General features: G+C 41.3%; 1 protein-coding gene across 4 annotated transcripts in view; it reads right to left on the bottom strand.

Annotated features, from left to right (window-relative positions):
• The window catches only part of SH3D19 (SH3 domain containing 19), an 87,290-nt gene that overhangs the window by 41,413 nt on the left and 30,283 nt on the right, over positions 1 to 15,594 (bottom strand). For 3 of the 4 annotated variants that reach the window (XM_027676934.1, XM_027676935.1, XM_027676937.1), the window contains one exon: positions 512 to 552. The exons of the other annotated variant lie outside the window; for it this stretch is intronic. In XM_027676934.1, coding sequence (XP_027532735.1) covers positions 512 to 552 — 41 coding nt within the window. The remainder of the gene's footprint in view (positions 1 to 511; positions 553 to 15,594) is intronic. 4 annotated transcript variants of the gene reach the window in all.

The raw sequence follows: 15,594 nt of genomic DNA, 5'->3' as shown, positions 1-15,594 counted from the left end.
TTGAAGAAATTCTCTGTCTGGAAATATCATGAGCAGGGAAAAGGGAAACGGAGTTAAATGATGAAATCAAGGAAGAAGAGCTTGGACTCTCATTCAAGATTTATAAACAATTTTTTGTTTTCCAAAATAAGCCCATTACATGAGTATAATCCTTTCCCCGGTACAGTCAATGACCAGTTGCTGCAGATTTCTACTAAAATAAAACAATCATCTGTTTTATCAAGTGAACTAAAAATTGGCATATGTAACCCAAAGCTCTTCAGAGATGGATCACATCTGTGCACAGATGCATCAGTGGACAAATAAGAGAATGTTACTAATTGGAAATAAGGAACAGCCCATCAGCAAAGCAAAAAGATGGTCTATAAACAAGAAGAGAGAGAAAAATTATAGACCCCCAGAGCCTGCTAGCTACTTTGTTTTCACATACAAAGTTAAACAGTTACTAAAAATGAAGACGTATCAATTTTACAATATTATAGTTTTCAAGAAATAGGAAAAGTAGACTTACATCTCTTGATTGCTGCTCTTATGGATGACAAAGGTCCTTGGCTTAATGGAGGAAAAAAAATTATTACAATATGGTTAATGTCTCAAAGAGGAAACAACTAAGTAACATCATGTAGAAATTACCCGTATATTTTAAAGGGTCTGCCAAGCTCATTTTTCCCCTATGTTGTTATCGTACAAAAACTTATCCAAAACTCCTGAAGTAAACAACCATACCCAACCCCTTCTAATGAAAACCAGGTTACAGTTTAGCTTCAAGACTCTGCAAAGATAGAAAGCCTATTATTAAATGCATTATTTCTCTCAATTGTGTGTTGAAGTTCACGTTCTGTTTTCTGTGGGTGTGCATATTCGCAGATGATAAGCATTTAATCAACATTCTCAGAAATAAATTAAACTTACACAGCCAAGTAAAAACTTACAGCCCCTTTGCTAAATATTTTTAACAATTACTTAATAATTTGTCTTCTCTTTCAGTTGAGATTGCATTTTTCAGTAATAACTTGGTGGGTGGGGTTAGGCAGGAAGACAACACGACCAAAAATTTGTTGATGCACAAGGATAGAAAAATGTTTCCTTTTGCCAACTCATCTGTTTTCTCGGTAAGACTAAGGTTTCTGATGCTTCTCTTCAGAATGTCTTATTTAACAGATACAGCAGTCCTTACTATTTTTGCAGGTAAAAATCAAATTTAATTTGGGATTACCACTTTCAGAAACATTGCTAACTTGAAGAATATGGTACCTCTACTTTGTGCAAAGCTACAGAGGAGATTAAAAAAACCAAACAAACACAACAAACAACTAGTTCAGAAAAAAATGGTTTTTTTCCTCTTTTTTCTTTTTTTTCTTTTTTTTTTTTTTACCACAAGAAGTAAAAAATACTTATTGGTGAGAAACTTCTGGAAGTGCTGAATAGTCTTTTTAAAGGCTGAAAATAAATAGACTATATCTGATTCAAATTAATACAATATTCTAATTACAACAAAAAGGTATACTAATCGAGCCTTTTCCAGAAACATTCTACCACCAGCCTTCATCAGCAGCAGAACAGCAGGAATGTTCGTATGGGGAGGGCATTAGCATTTTAACTCTGCTCTCTCTCTGACTGCAGCAGGCAGTGCAGCACACTAACTCTGTCAGGGCTCAGTTTAGCTCCACATGCATATGATAACTGCAATTACTCCAGTGGGATGAGGAACAGGGGGATTTGGAGAAGAGAAGAAAGAGACAGTCAAAAAGGATGTGGATGAAAAACGTCCTCCCTCTACAGTCATTCTGGAAACTAATTAAGACTAGAAATGAATGTTGCTCTGATTGAACTGTTTTCTGAAATAGTCTGGCTACTCTAGGATAAACAATGCCTTTTTGTCTGGTTTCAGAAACAGTTCAAATGTGGCTTGGCCCCAATCCACACTGCTAGCAAAGATGCATTAGAAAACATTTCTATCAGTCATATTTCACTCTGCATTCTCAGCAGAAAAGGGTTCTAATTTTCCTTCAAAGTGTCCCATCATAATAGAGCCTTATCTTTAAGAAACACTTTCAGTTGTGTGTTCCTCACAGATGTACCCCAGACTCCCTTTTTAATTCCTCATATCTCAAGTCTCTTGCTTTTGTATGTTCATTTTTGAAGCTTTATTCTTCTGCTTTCATTTCTGTTTATAACTACAATTTTTAGGGTTTTAATTTAATCATATTTAGTATCAGACAGGAAGGACACCGAAGTCTGGTAACACGAATCTAAAATCTTCTGGAGCAGTAATAACTTTCTATACTCAGAATTCAAGATTTACCTAAGTTTTATAGGCAGAAATTAGAAAATCTATAAAGTATGCATATTCAAGTATCAGTAAGAATGAAAAGGAACATGTTAAGTTTCTTTATTCCACTAGCAAAAGCCCTTTGACCCACTGCAATTTGCCTCGGAATCTGATAAGCACTTTCATACACAAGCAAGTATTTTTGGCTAGAAATCATAGGAGTCATCATGCAGACACAAGTTCAAGCTTTCCATGTGACATGAGGACCAAAAGGATATAGAAAACATTTTTAAAATCAAAATGCAAAGAACAAAGATGCAAAACCTCTCATGAAACCAACCTAATGAAGTTGAAGCACGGATATATCAAGAGCAAGGTAGTTCAAGTATGCAACTACTTGTGTAATTTAGAACTCAAGATAATATGGTTCTGTTAGAAAATTTATGAGCTCACAGGCAAAACAAGCCGTTAACAGACAGTTCTTCTTTTCCACTTTCCATTAACAGGTCACCCATCAACAACGTTTTGGCAAAGCACTACATTTCCTGTCCCAAGGAGAGTTTGATTCACATCTAGCTTACAATTATTTCAACCCTTTAAAAACTTGGAAATGAGAGGGGATGCATTGTTTTTTTTCTGCATGAAGCCCTGTAAAGGAACTGCAAGCTTCATAACCTTGTTACATATTAAACCCCAGTAACTTAAATAAGATGCTGTTCTTGAGGCAACTGGTGATTTTGCCCATACCTTATGCTGAGCTAATCCCTTCCTGCTCCACAAGCAACATTTTCTGGACTCTTACCCTGTCTTGCAAAGAGAGAAGTGATAAGGTTGCTAATACCCGCTTCTGTTCTGCAGTTAATGACATATTTTCTCTCAAGTCATCCAAATAATTAACATAACCAAATCCAATTTAATTCTCCTATTTGATGAGGTAGGAGCTGCACCAATTACTATACTGCATGGTCCTTGCCTTTTTCCCACCTCCTCCTCCTGTCCATAAGGCACGGCAACGAAACAGAGCGCAGAGAAAGTCCTCACAAACACACATGCTGAGGAAAAAATTAATCCACATGGGACCAGGATCAGTCCTGGTCCCAGTGTGACTCCCCCAACAGACCTGAGGGGACAGTGTGCCAACAACTAGCCCCTGGGGGTGGGGGACAGCAGCTCCTCTGTCACCCTTCAATGTACACAAGCAAAGTCCAAACTTATGTTGCTGGAAGAAAACAGTGCAGACAGCAGAAGTTTCAGAGCATTTAAGACTCTGATAAACATTAGCTCCAACAACACCACAGTCATATCTAATATGGAACAAGTAAAGATGCAAACTATTTATTCATCTCCATCCCTCCCCTCCCCAATTTAGCATGCAGGAGAGCAACTCCTCTCACATCTGCACATTTATCCTAGACCTTGCTCACTGTTAATTTAAAGCACAAACTTTGTTTCATTTCCAGCTATGGCAGAAGCTTTGTTGAGCTTCCCCTGCCAGCCCCTCAAAACCCATCTCTATCTGGTCCTTCGTGCACTCAGACAAACCCAGTCAATAGGTTCAGACGGGATCTGTAAGCTGCTGTGCCTGCTATGCTGAAAGCAGTTGGGTACTTTAAGTCAGCAGTAATATGAAAAGGGCCCCATGGGTCACCATGTCTGAAAGATAAAGAACATGGAGTGGTGTGTTTGAAGCTGTTAAACACCTACTCCCTCTTCCTTGGCAGGCTTTACGCTGGGTTTCAAGGACGGTTTTCTAAATATAAACACTTCAGGAAAATGCTTCAAAAGCCTATTTTAGGTCTGTGCATTAGGGAAATAAAATTGCCACAAACTAGACTGGTCAAAGAGCTGTAAACTCTTTTTTTAGCAGAGTAAGTGCAACTAGTGTGCATAAACCAGGGTCTCTCCCTCATTAGGGGCTCTGCTTCAACACTTACTTGACTGAGCAGTGTCTCTCTTCAAACACAACTCCAGTGTAGCTACAGTATTTCTCAAAGGCCCGCTCCTGCAGGGTGACTCCTGACTCAACACAGCGACTGTGGGAGTATCACTCACCTCGAGAGTCCCTGCACAGCTGAGGAGGGGAGGTGCTGTTTAAGTGGAATAAAGCTCAAATCACACAGGCATCTCTGAGCAAGCAGGCAGGGATTTGTGTCTGCCTGGAGCAGGACAGCTACCCAAGCAAAGAGGTCAGGAAGTTCTGGACTACCTTTTTCACCCGCCTGTCTTTCAGCTGTTTCCGGAGCAGCAGCATCTCCAGCCCAGCCAAGGGCACCCCACAGACACATTCCCACCAGCTGGCTGACAGTGAGGCAGCTCTGCTGCTGAGCGCAAACAGGCAGAGGAGTGCTGGACTTTGCCTGCCTCTGGAGAGCACAGGCAGGAGTGGCAGGTGACTGCTCCCTTCCTGCCTGTGAGCATACCCATAAACATCTAGGGAAGGTCTCCCCCAGCTATCTACAGTCTTCTGCTCCACAGGTTGTGGTACTGTCTGGCATACAAAAGACTTCCCAAGCTACCATCCTGTCCCAGCATCTCTCCTTCATCTACTTCCATCACTTTCCTAATGGCTTGCACAGGATTCTCAGCAGGAATTGGGCACTCCTCCATATTGCCTGCTCCCTTTATCAGAACTAGGACCTTTGGTTTATTTATCTAAACTGACATAACAATGAATATTCTACAGGAAAACTGATTGCACCGCTTTCAGACATCACTCTAGAAATACACAAAAGCCTGGAGGGAAAAAAAGAGGTAACAAAAAAATAATGAAAAAGAATGTTCACTTGTTCTAAAATATTAATATTCTGAAGCATCTATTCCAAAATCTCAAAATTTACCCTTTATGTCAAGTTATATGAAGGTTTCATAGAGTATCAGTCCTTAAGTTCACATACCCATGTAAAAGTTCAATGTATTTCTAATTATGATGGTTATTGACCCTGTCTTATACACACACACACACAGAATAGAAAGAACTAAAATGTTGCTATTTTTAATGTCTTGTGACTTCTTCGAATGTGAGCCAAGAATTTTAAAATAGCTAATGCTGAAATTACTGTGAAGCAAAACACTAGTTTAATAAAAGGCATCATATATTCCTCTCAGTTACTTTAGAAATCATGCCATCTTTATAACAGCCAGTGTACCACAGTGTAACATTTAAAAAACTTATTAGAAGACACTATTTGAAATACAAAATGTTTAAAATATCACCTAAATTATTTCACTGCAGACTGAGTCACAGAAAGACGTTAATAATTTTATAGCTAAATTGAGGGCGATGCAAAAGATCAGATTTATCACCACTTGCAGACCAAAGACAGATCTATTAGTTCAACCCAAAAGCTCCTAAAGTGAGAACAGAAGACTCACAACTGTCCCAAATTCATGATGTGGGTGCAGTGGACAGAACTGTATTAATCCTGTGGATTAAATGAATCTACACTGAAAATGTATCCACATGATCAGCCTCTTCAATGCCTCCACTGCAGAGGAGTCCCAGTCCTCCAGCTGATATGTGTAAATTCACTCACATGGCACATGGAGCCCAGGTGCAGTTTTCCCATTAGTGTAAGAGAAGTGGGCACTGCACAGCCAATAGTCCCACCTGCCCCAAGATCACCATTTCCACCAGCTTTCTTTCGTTGGTGCTGGCATGGTCACAAGTCTGCTGGATCAGCCATGTGATTTTGTTAACAACAAAGAATCCCATCCCGAATACCCTGATTAGTTTTCAGCCAGACAGGCCAACTGCGCCAGCTGGCTGCAGAGTCACACAAGCATCAGGGTGGCATTGGAGAAGCGATGGGAGCAGACAGGCAGGCCAGCAGCAGTCCTCAGGGTAAGCAGCTCAGCCTCTACTCACAAAAACAAACCTTAAGTCTATGAGTCTGGAGCTAATCTGACAGCAAATCACCAAATGCTGGTTATGCCTCATGTCAGCTGTTCTTCTCATCCTTCAGTATCGGTTTGTTATCGATAAACTCTTTCATTTTTTTTTTCTGTTAGTGTTGGTCATCCATATTGGCCCACTAGGAGATCAGACAGGCACTAGAAAAACACAGTTGGTAGCAGCCTGGCACCACAGTGGTCTTTCTGTAAAATCAAGATGCACTTGCATGTTCTCTGCTAAATCATGAGGTATTGTCATGGCCCTGTGGGTACAGGAGGCTAATGAAGATCTAGTCACCTAAGAAACCACATGCTCAATAGTACAGACCTGGTAATCTATGAAATTAAGACTTACCCTCGTACAATTTTACCTCTCTCTTGGGTCCAGCCCCAAAAGCAAGTAATCCTGAACCAGTAATTAAGTCCAGCGACAATTCAATCCTCATCAATATGCTGAGGATGTCTACTTCTGCATCACTTAATGAATGCCGCAACTGCGACTTCCCACTGTCTGGACAAGAGAGGATGTAGTTAAGAAGCAGCTAAAATCCAGCTGCTCTGCTAATTAAAACAGCTCACGTTGATCAGCATAGGGAAATCCTTCCAGGAATTGCTCTCTAGCTGTTTCTTCAACCACTTATTACATATTCATGTGCCTGTCACTGTCATACTTGGGGATTGTATTTCAGCAACTGAACCTTCAATTTTAAGGCAGAACACAGGCAGGAAGTCAAAGCAAATCATGGCAGCAGATGATAACATTTCACACTCTGATTCCCACAGCAACCTAGAAGTCATGAGGTTACAACAGCTTCCACACTTAATAACACAGCTTAGATCTTAAAGCTGAAACACCTCCCAAATTTTGTGTCAATCTGAGTCACTCCACTCGTGTGCAGCCTGAACTAACTCTCTCCTGATCCAGAGCTACAGATACACCAGCTAGATTTCCACAAGCATTTTCTTTCAGTCAACAACCTGAGCTGAACTGCTCCTTGCCCCATGATGGCTGTACAAACACACCCATTTCAGAAAGGCAAATCCTTAGAGCATGATTCAGGTCATGCTCAGTCTTCATTGCATATTGACTGATTCTAGCTCCCAATAAAATGTACATGACAAGAAGACTTTGGCCTTTCTGGAACAGCTAAAAAGATTCCTTGCTATGTCGTCTATCAACATATTTTTACTCACTGCTGTGATAAGCCTGCTTGTATGTTTTGATTGAAATCAGTAAATAGTATTTATGCTTTAATAACAATTTAACCTTGGTAGTAAATAATTATAGCAGTAGAAAGCACCTATAATTGTAATAATAGCATAATAGCAATGTAGCACTGCAGATGTAAATGCAAGTATTACTGAATTGCCGTAGTGGTAAGTGACAGGATATTTGAGCCTAGACAGCAATATATTCAGCCACAAAAGTAAGGGTTAAAAAATGGAAGGGAAAAACTGGCTCTTTTAGATACAATGATTTAGCTGTAAACTGCAGCTTCTTCTGATGGAAATTCTTTACCATTAAAAGTCTGATGTAGTTTCTGCATTTGCACATGGGGAAAGATGACAGTGCCCTACTTCTACAGTTAAAGAGTACAAATCAGAGCTTATTTCTGAAAAATGGTGCTTTGATTCAATTATTTGCAGTTACATTTCAGTCAGTAAATCAAAGCCCTCTCTAGCCACTGACAGGACATTCTGCTTGCTTCATACCCTTCTGTACATCAAATACAACCTGGTAGCTGGATGAGCTCCAGAACCTTTGTAATTGGTATCGCAGATGAATAAAACCTGGTTTAATCATGAAGGACGGAGCAGGACAAAGGCATAAAGAAAACATGTAGATCTGGATCTACAGGATTCAAGATATCTTTACAGGACTTTAACTATTATGAAGTATGGATATTAGATTTTCTTCAAATAGTTTCTATATTTTACAGAACATATAAGTATAGTGTTAAGATTAAAGTTTTGTAAAGGGGAAAAGTGGTATGTTAATGTCTTCATCTGACTAGAAACATTAATAATGATTACTAACAAAACAGATAACATTTGCTTTGCAGCAGTGAGTATCTTAAAACCCTACTGAACCAGTTATCTGCCGATAAGCAAAGAGAAAACAATAGGGGATGGGTAGGGAAGAATCACCCAAAGAAATTAAAAGATGGGTGTATTTGGGCTGGCCTTATGAAAACATAGAGGTTGAGATGCTTTGGAATAGAAACAAATCAGAGCATGGCTCCAGAGAAGAACAAGCAGAAACTAAAGGGTGTTGACTGCAAGGGCAAGAACTCAGCAGGACCCAGAAGATGCAGATGCTGGGGGTGAGGAATCCAGCAGAGAAAGCTCAGGTGCTTGCAAGTATACAGACTTCAAAGACATGAGAGCAGTAATCAGACCGAAGGAACAAGGCATAGGTCTTTCTTATTTTGCCTAGATCTGTTTGTTTCCTGTGTAAAAATAGTCTGTAAAATATAGGCCTGTTCGCTTCAATTATTGTGCATCCTTTAAGGAGGAAACTAGAGTATAAGGAAGGAGTTCCTGGGGAACCTTAAGGCATCTAAGGCCTCTGACAGGAGTCTCACTTCCCAGAAACAGTACCAAATAGTTTCTACAGTCAGCAGCTGAAATAGTATCTGGATCCTGTCTAGTCAGAGATTAACAGCACATGATTCAAGCACTGTAATACAAAAGCCAGCCATTTGAGAAGTACCTAAAATGTAAAGTTCAACCTAACCCACAGAACTGGGATTATGAGAAGTGTTCAGTGCTAGTGTGATCTCAGTGCCAAAAAAGCAGTTGAGCACCTTTGAGAATTTCAAAGTTCGACAACTGCCAATGCTGAGCTCTTTGACAAGTCCATTCCATAGGCCTTCTGTGCTCCTTTAGTCTAATTCAACTTCTTCATAGAAGAAGCCAAGTCAAATAAGCAGCAGGAAATGTGATGGAGGTTAAGCTTTAGTTGAGTGAGGAAATAAAAGAAATTCTCTCATTGTTTTAATTATAGATGCGTGTTGAGAGCAAGGGCATTTGTTGTGAAGGGACAGTCTACAAGACAGAAATATTAATACATATGCATCAAACACAGTGAAGTCTTAATTCGGTGCTTAAAAATGAGAAACAAAAAACCAAAAACCCCTCCACACTGTAAATGTGAATCAACAGCCAAAAGATGTGCTTAAGAATACTCCAAGGTCATCTGTATAAAGAAACATATTGGCTTCAAACTGGCCATTTATACTTATAAATAAAATAAACCATGTAACAAGCAGCAGAAACGTTAATTTTCAACCCTCCCACATTAAAGCCTCACAAAAGTAAAACTATCTTCATGTGTGATTGCATCTTGTTCCAATGTACAGCTGACTCACCCAGTTACACCCTATAGTACATGACACCCATGAACTTATAACAGTGGCCCTTACAGAATGCACAGTGCACAGAAATTGTGAAATAAAATCTCATAACCACACCCTTCACTGGACCTGTCTTTCCAGAAAGTGGTCTGCATGCAGCTCAGCCAGAGAAATGGCATGTTTGCCTATACACTCTTCCCCTGCCCTTCCTGAAATGCTTCCTTTTCTTCTATACCACAGATATTGACAGAGCTTTTGGATACAAAATACAGAAAATGATTCACCAGAAACTTGTACTAGACAACAACAAACCATACATTCATATATCTGTAGGTCTGCAATGTTAACCTCTGAGTTTAAATTTGACCTTAAACTTCAATCCCTTTTATACATTCACAATGATCCAGCAACTCTGAGATTAAGCTCAACCATTCCTGAAGATATGCACTAAAGATTATATTTCAAGTCTTTTAATTCTGATTGTACAAGGATCTTGGTAAGGTACAGTCTATAGGTAAAGTTAACACCTTTGCTAGCCCAAGCTGGGGAAAAGCAACCAACTTTACACATACTCTAATTCTTTTCCAAGGGTGAAATAGAAGCATCAACCAAGAGAGACAAAGAGCTCTATCGATTTTTAGGAGTGATTTTAAAACCACACCTACAAACCCCACATCTATCCCACATTGCAAAACCCTAACAGGTGGGAAGAGCACTGAATTTGCTGTAAGAACGCTCAGCATACCTACCTCAACAACCGAGAGAAGGTCTTTAACCTCTTGGGACACTTCTCCAGTGAAACAGATGTCATCTTTGAGGAAGTCACCAAGCAAACGTACTACAAGAGAAAAGGAATTTCCTCCACCCTCAGTCATATATCCTGGCTGTCTTACAACATCATAGACCTCAAATTATATGGCAAATCAGTAAATACTGCAGCCTCTAATGGATGATTATAGCTTGGAAGAAATAATCACTATCATCACCTTTGGCCACTCAACTAAATTTAGCTTCAGAAACAAAACAACTTGTAGAACAGATTGAACCAGACCTTGCTGGAGCAACAGCCATAAGAAATACCTTGCTCAAACATTATACAGCCACAGAAATCAATGTCCCTCCCTCACTTGTATCCCTCAAACACATGGCTCTATCACATGCTCCTCCATGCACTTCAATCAATACACCATATGTCATCAGGTAAATTAGGCAGAGGAAATTAAAGAGCCACAAAGTATTAGCCTACAGAGGTGACTGAAAAAACAGAAAAACCAGGGATCAGTGGGGTTACCCTTCTCTCATAACAATCACTTAATCTCTGACCTCTAACCCTTTATCCCTAATATTTACAAAGACAGGCATAAAAAATAAATTTTACTTTTTTTTTCAATTTCCAGTGCAGCTTAAAGGCTTTGAATTCAGATAACATAAGTAGGTAGTGTCTCTAACCTCCACTCTCAGGGATGCCCTTAATTCCAAAGGTAGTAAATCATTCCTGTCCTTTTTCTCGTGTCAGTCAACAACCTTGTCTCCCTCTCTCCTTGCTAACATGCCTCTGCGCCTCCAAAAGTAATAGTGACCTTTTCCTTAACTGACTAACGGATTAATATGATCTATTTAAAACCCAAACAACAGCATTTTAACTTTCTCAAGAAGCAGCAAAGCTATAGGGAACGACAGCTCAGTCTCTTACACTACAGAATGTAGAAAGCTTTACATAAAACTAGCAGACAGCAAGCTCAAAAGAACCAGAGACTTTTCAACATGTAACATGAGGTTAAGCTGTGGCACTACTTGCCATGACACACTAGAGGTGCTAAAAGTACACATGAATTCCAAAAAACCTAAAGAAAACCCATTGTTGCCTAATGAATACAAAACATCACCTCTCTCAGAGGCCACAAGCCACACAAATCTGGGTGCTGACAGAATGCATGGATACTTTCCAGTGAATGCTTGTTTCTTCCTTATCTTTCTCATTAGGCTTCTACTTCATACAAAGGTAAAGACAGAATAAGAATATTGGAACAGGCGGACTTTTGGTCTGCTCCATAAAGGCCATTTTATACCCTCAGGTGTCTTTCAGGACAACTCGTCAGACAGGCCCAACAGGCAGACAGGATGCATGATATCGAGGACTCCCTGCCCTCTTTCCACCTGGTTGAACTGCGACTTAAGGGACAGGGGGCAATGCCAACAAGTTCCTGACCAGCATAGCAGGCACATCTCCTCTGTGACTGCTCCCCCTTCCCAGATGTCCTCACACAACAGGTATGAGGTTCTGCAAGTGGAACCAAACAGTAACAAGGACAATGGTTCATCTAGCATGGAGGTGCTGTCAAAGTGAAGTCAGCATATGCCCTGTGACAAAACTGCTTCCATAAAGACAAAAAGATGGGTCATTGTCATAGGAGGCTCCCTTCTGAAGGGAACAGAAGGCTCCTCATGCAGACTAGACCCCCTTCTTAGGGAAGTCTGTTGCCTCCCTGGGGCCTGGGTTAAACATGTGAAGAGAAAGCTTCGCGCCCTAAATAGTGCCCTTGGATTATTATCCATTATTGATTTTTCAAATAGATAGGGATGAAGTTGCAACTGAGGGCAATAAAGAGAGACTTGAGAGCCTTCGGATGACTGGTTAAGGGATCAGAAGCCCAAGTAGTGCTCTCCTCTATCCTTCCTGTTGCAAGGAATGATGAGGGAAGAAATGGGAAGAGCCAGCAAATCAATACCTGGCTCTGAACCTGGTGTCACCAGCAGAATTTTGTGGATTTTGATTATGGGTTGGTCTACACGGTACCCAGCCTGCTGGTGACAGATGAGGTACACCTGTCTCAAAGGGGGAAAAAGATCTTCACACAGGAAGTGTTAGCAGAGCTCACTGAGAGAGCTTTAACCTAGACTTGAAGGGGGAAACTGATAAAACCAGCTCACTAGAGATAAGCTCATCAGTGTTTGAGGGACGGTGTGCTAACAAGGTCCTTCAGTCTGGCTTGTCAGTGGAGGTAGGAGATAGAGATCCATGCAGCAGCAAAGATGAAAGGGTTATTGATGCGTCAGAAAGCATGGAAGCGTCTGAGAAACTCAGGGCTTCTCCTCCCCAGAAGGTGATGGAATTGATAGTCCAACAGAAGGGGATCTACACCAATGCCCACATCATGGGCAACAAACAGGAAGAACTGGAAGCCATCGTCCAGCAGTAAACCTATGACATAGAAGCCATCACAGAAACATGGTGAGATGACTCGCACAACTGGAGTGCTGCAATGGATGGCTATAAACACTTCAGAAGGGATAGGCAAGGAAGGAGAGGCAGTGGTGTATATTAGGGAGTGTTTTGATTGTCGAGAGCTAATGATGGTGATTATACGGTTGAGTGAATCAGGGGGAAGGCCAACAAGGCAAATATCATGGTGGGAGTCTGTTACAGAACACCCAACCAGGGTGAAGAGGCAGATTAAATATTCTATAAGCAGCTAGGAGAAGTCTCATGATCGCAAGTCCTTGTTCTCATGGGGGACTTCAACTTACCAGATGTCTGCTGGAAATACAATACAGCAGAGATGAAACAGTCCAGGAGGTTCCTGGAGTGTGTTGCAGATAACTTCCTGACACAGTTGGTGAGTGAGCCAACTAGGGAAGGTCCCACTGGACCTCTCTATGAACAGAGAAGGACTGGTGGGTGATGTGATGGTTGGAGGCTGTCTCGAGCTCAGTGATCACGAAACAATCAGTTTTAAATTCTCAGGAAAGTAAGGAGGGGGGTGAGCAGCACTGCCACCTTGGACTTCCAGAGAGCAGCCTTTGACCTGAGACTGGTTTAGAGAGTCCCTTGGGAAACAGTCCTGAAGAGTAAGGAAGGTGATCAGGAGTAGTCACCATGGATTCAATAAACATAAATCATGCTTGACCAACCTGATTGCCTTCTACAATGAAACAACCATCTGGATGGATGGGGGGAGAGCAGTGGATTTTGCCTCCCTCGACTTCAGCAAGGCTTTCAACACTGTCTCCTCACGGGCAAACTCGGGAAGTATGGACTGGATGAATAGATAGTAAGATGGATTGAGAACTGGTTGAATGGCAAATCCCAGAGGGTCACAATCAATGGCACAGGGCCTAGCAGGAAGCCTGTCACTAGTGATGTCCCCCAAGGTTCAATACTGGGCCCAGTACTGCTTAACTTACCCATCGATGACTTGGATGAAGGGGTAGAGGCCTCCTCAGCAAGTCTGCTGATGAGACAAGGCTGGGAGGAGTGGCTGATATCCCAGAGTGCTGTGCAGCCCTTCAGAAGGGCCTCAACAGGCTGGAGGGATGGGCACAAAAGAACTGTCTGAAATTCAACAAAGGCAAATGCAGGGTCCTGCACCTGCAGAGGAATAACTCCAGGCAGCAGTACAGGCTGGGGGCTGACTAGCTGGAAAGCAGCGCTGCAGAGAAGGACCTGGGAATCCTGGTAGACAACATGAGCCAGCAGTGTGACCCTGTGGCCAAGAAGGCCAACAGTATCCTGGCCTGTATCAGAGATAGTGTGGTCAGCAGGACCAGAGCAGTGATTGTCCACCTGTACTGCTGAGGCTGCACCTCGCGTCCTGTGTCCAGTTTTGGGCCTCTCATTACAAGACAGATATTGACATGCTGTAGCATGTCCAGAGAAGGGCATCGGAGCTGGTGAAGAGTCTGCGGCACAAGTTATGAGGAGTGGCTGAGGGAGCTGGGGTTGTTTAGCCTGGAGAAAAGCAGGCTCAGGGAGATTTTACTGCTCTCTACAACCACCTGAAAGGAGGTTGTAGCAAGGTGGGGGTCTCTTCTCCAAAGTAACAAGCACTAAGACAAGAAGAAATGCTTCAAGTTGCACCAGAGAACTGTGTTGCCATTTCAGATCTGTCCTTGATGGAAAAAAACCAAATGCTGTTATTAACAGAAAGCTTTGCTAGTCATCATAATAAAGTTCATTTAACAGAACACATTTCCTTGTCAACAGCCTTAGAAGGAAGAAGATAGACTGAGCAAATAATCTTCTGTTCTATACACCAGTAAGGTGTGGTGAGAAAGCCTCTCTTGCAGCTGCCATTAATGTACTTGTTCCGTGATATTGTTCTCTTTCTTTGTAGTTGTCCAACCTTCACCTGTCAGGAGCTTTACATGCTTTTAGCTATCCATGGACCTAGTATTTTAGAAGGGGCAGTGGAAACAAGGTAATAAAACAACATAACCATCTCAAAAACAGTTTTCCAAAGAAACTGTGCTCTTGGGAGAGGAAGGAAACTTCCTGAACTGGTTCAATCACAAAACGAGGTCAGGATTGTTTGAACTAATACTGTATTCATAAAATCATAGAATCTTCAAGGTTGGAAAAGACCTTTAAGATCATCAAGTCCACCTGTCAACCCAGCATTATCACTGTACCCCCCAAACCACTAAACCATTATCAGCCAGTGCCAGATCCAGACAGCTCTTAAACACCTTCAGAGATGGTGACTCCACCACCTCCCTGGGCAACCTACTCCAATGCCTGACTACCCTAACAGTGAAATTTTTTTTCTAATATCTAATTTGAATCTCCCTGTCTCAGCTTTAGGCCATTTCCACATCTCCTCTTAGTGCAGGCACAGTAGAAGAGACTGGCCCCCACCTCACTACAATCTCCTTTCAGCTTCTAATACTAGATAGATGATAGATACTAGATACTAATGTGTAAGGGAATGGGGAAGCAGAAGTCCAGATGACATGAAACATAAAAATTATTATAGCTAACCCAAAGCTGTTTCTTTCCACTAAGCATTTGTTCCAAGAAAAAATATTGCCTAATATAATACGTGACATCACTGATGTACTTCTTTTGTTTGAACTAGATATTATGCTATAGATTAAAAGAGAGATTTAACAAAGTAATCATTGTTTGTGGTTGGAACACCATGATTAGATCTGGATCTTCTCTTTAATTAGAAGTCAAACTTTGCCTGAAGCCTCAGGAGATGGCAAAGTCCACTACACCCAGAACACATCACAAACCTCCCGTAACAATGCTCCCAAGATTAAGATGCAGCCATGCATACTTATAAAGACCATACT

Source organism: Neopelma chrysocephalum, unplaced genomic scaffold, assembly GCF_003984885.1.
Source record: "Neopelma chrysocephalum unplaced genomic scaffold, ASM398488v2 Primary Assembly neopelma1_42b, whole genome shotgun sequence".
NCBI lineage: Eukaryota > Metazoa > Chordata > Aves > Passeriformes > Pipridae > Neopelma > Neopelma chrysocephalum.
The sequence above is the reverse complement of the archived record's forward strand: the minus strand, read 5'-3'. Positions and strand labels throughout refer to the sequence as shown.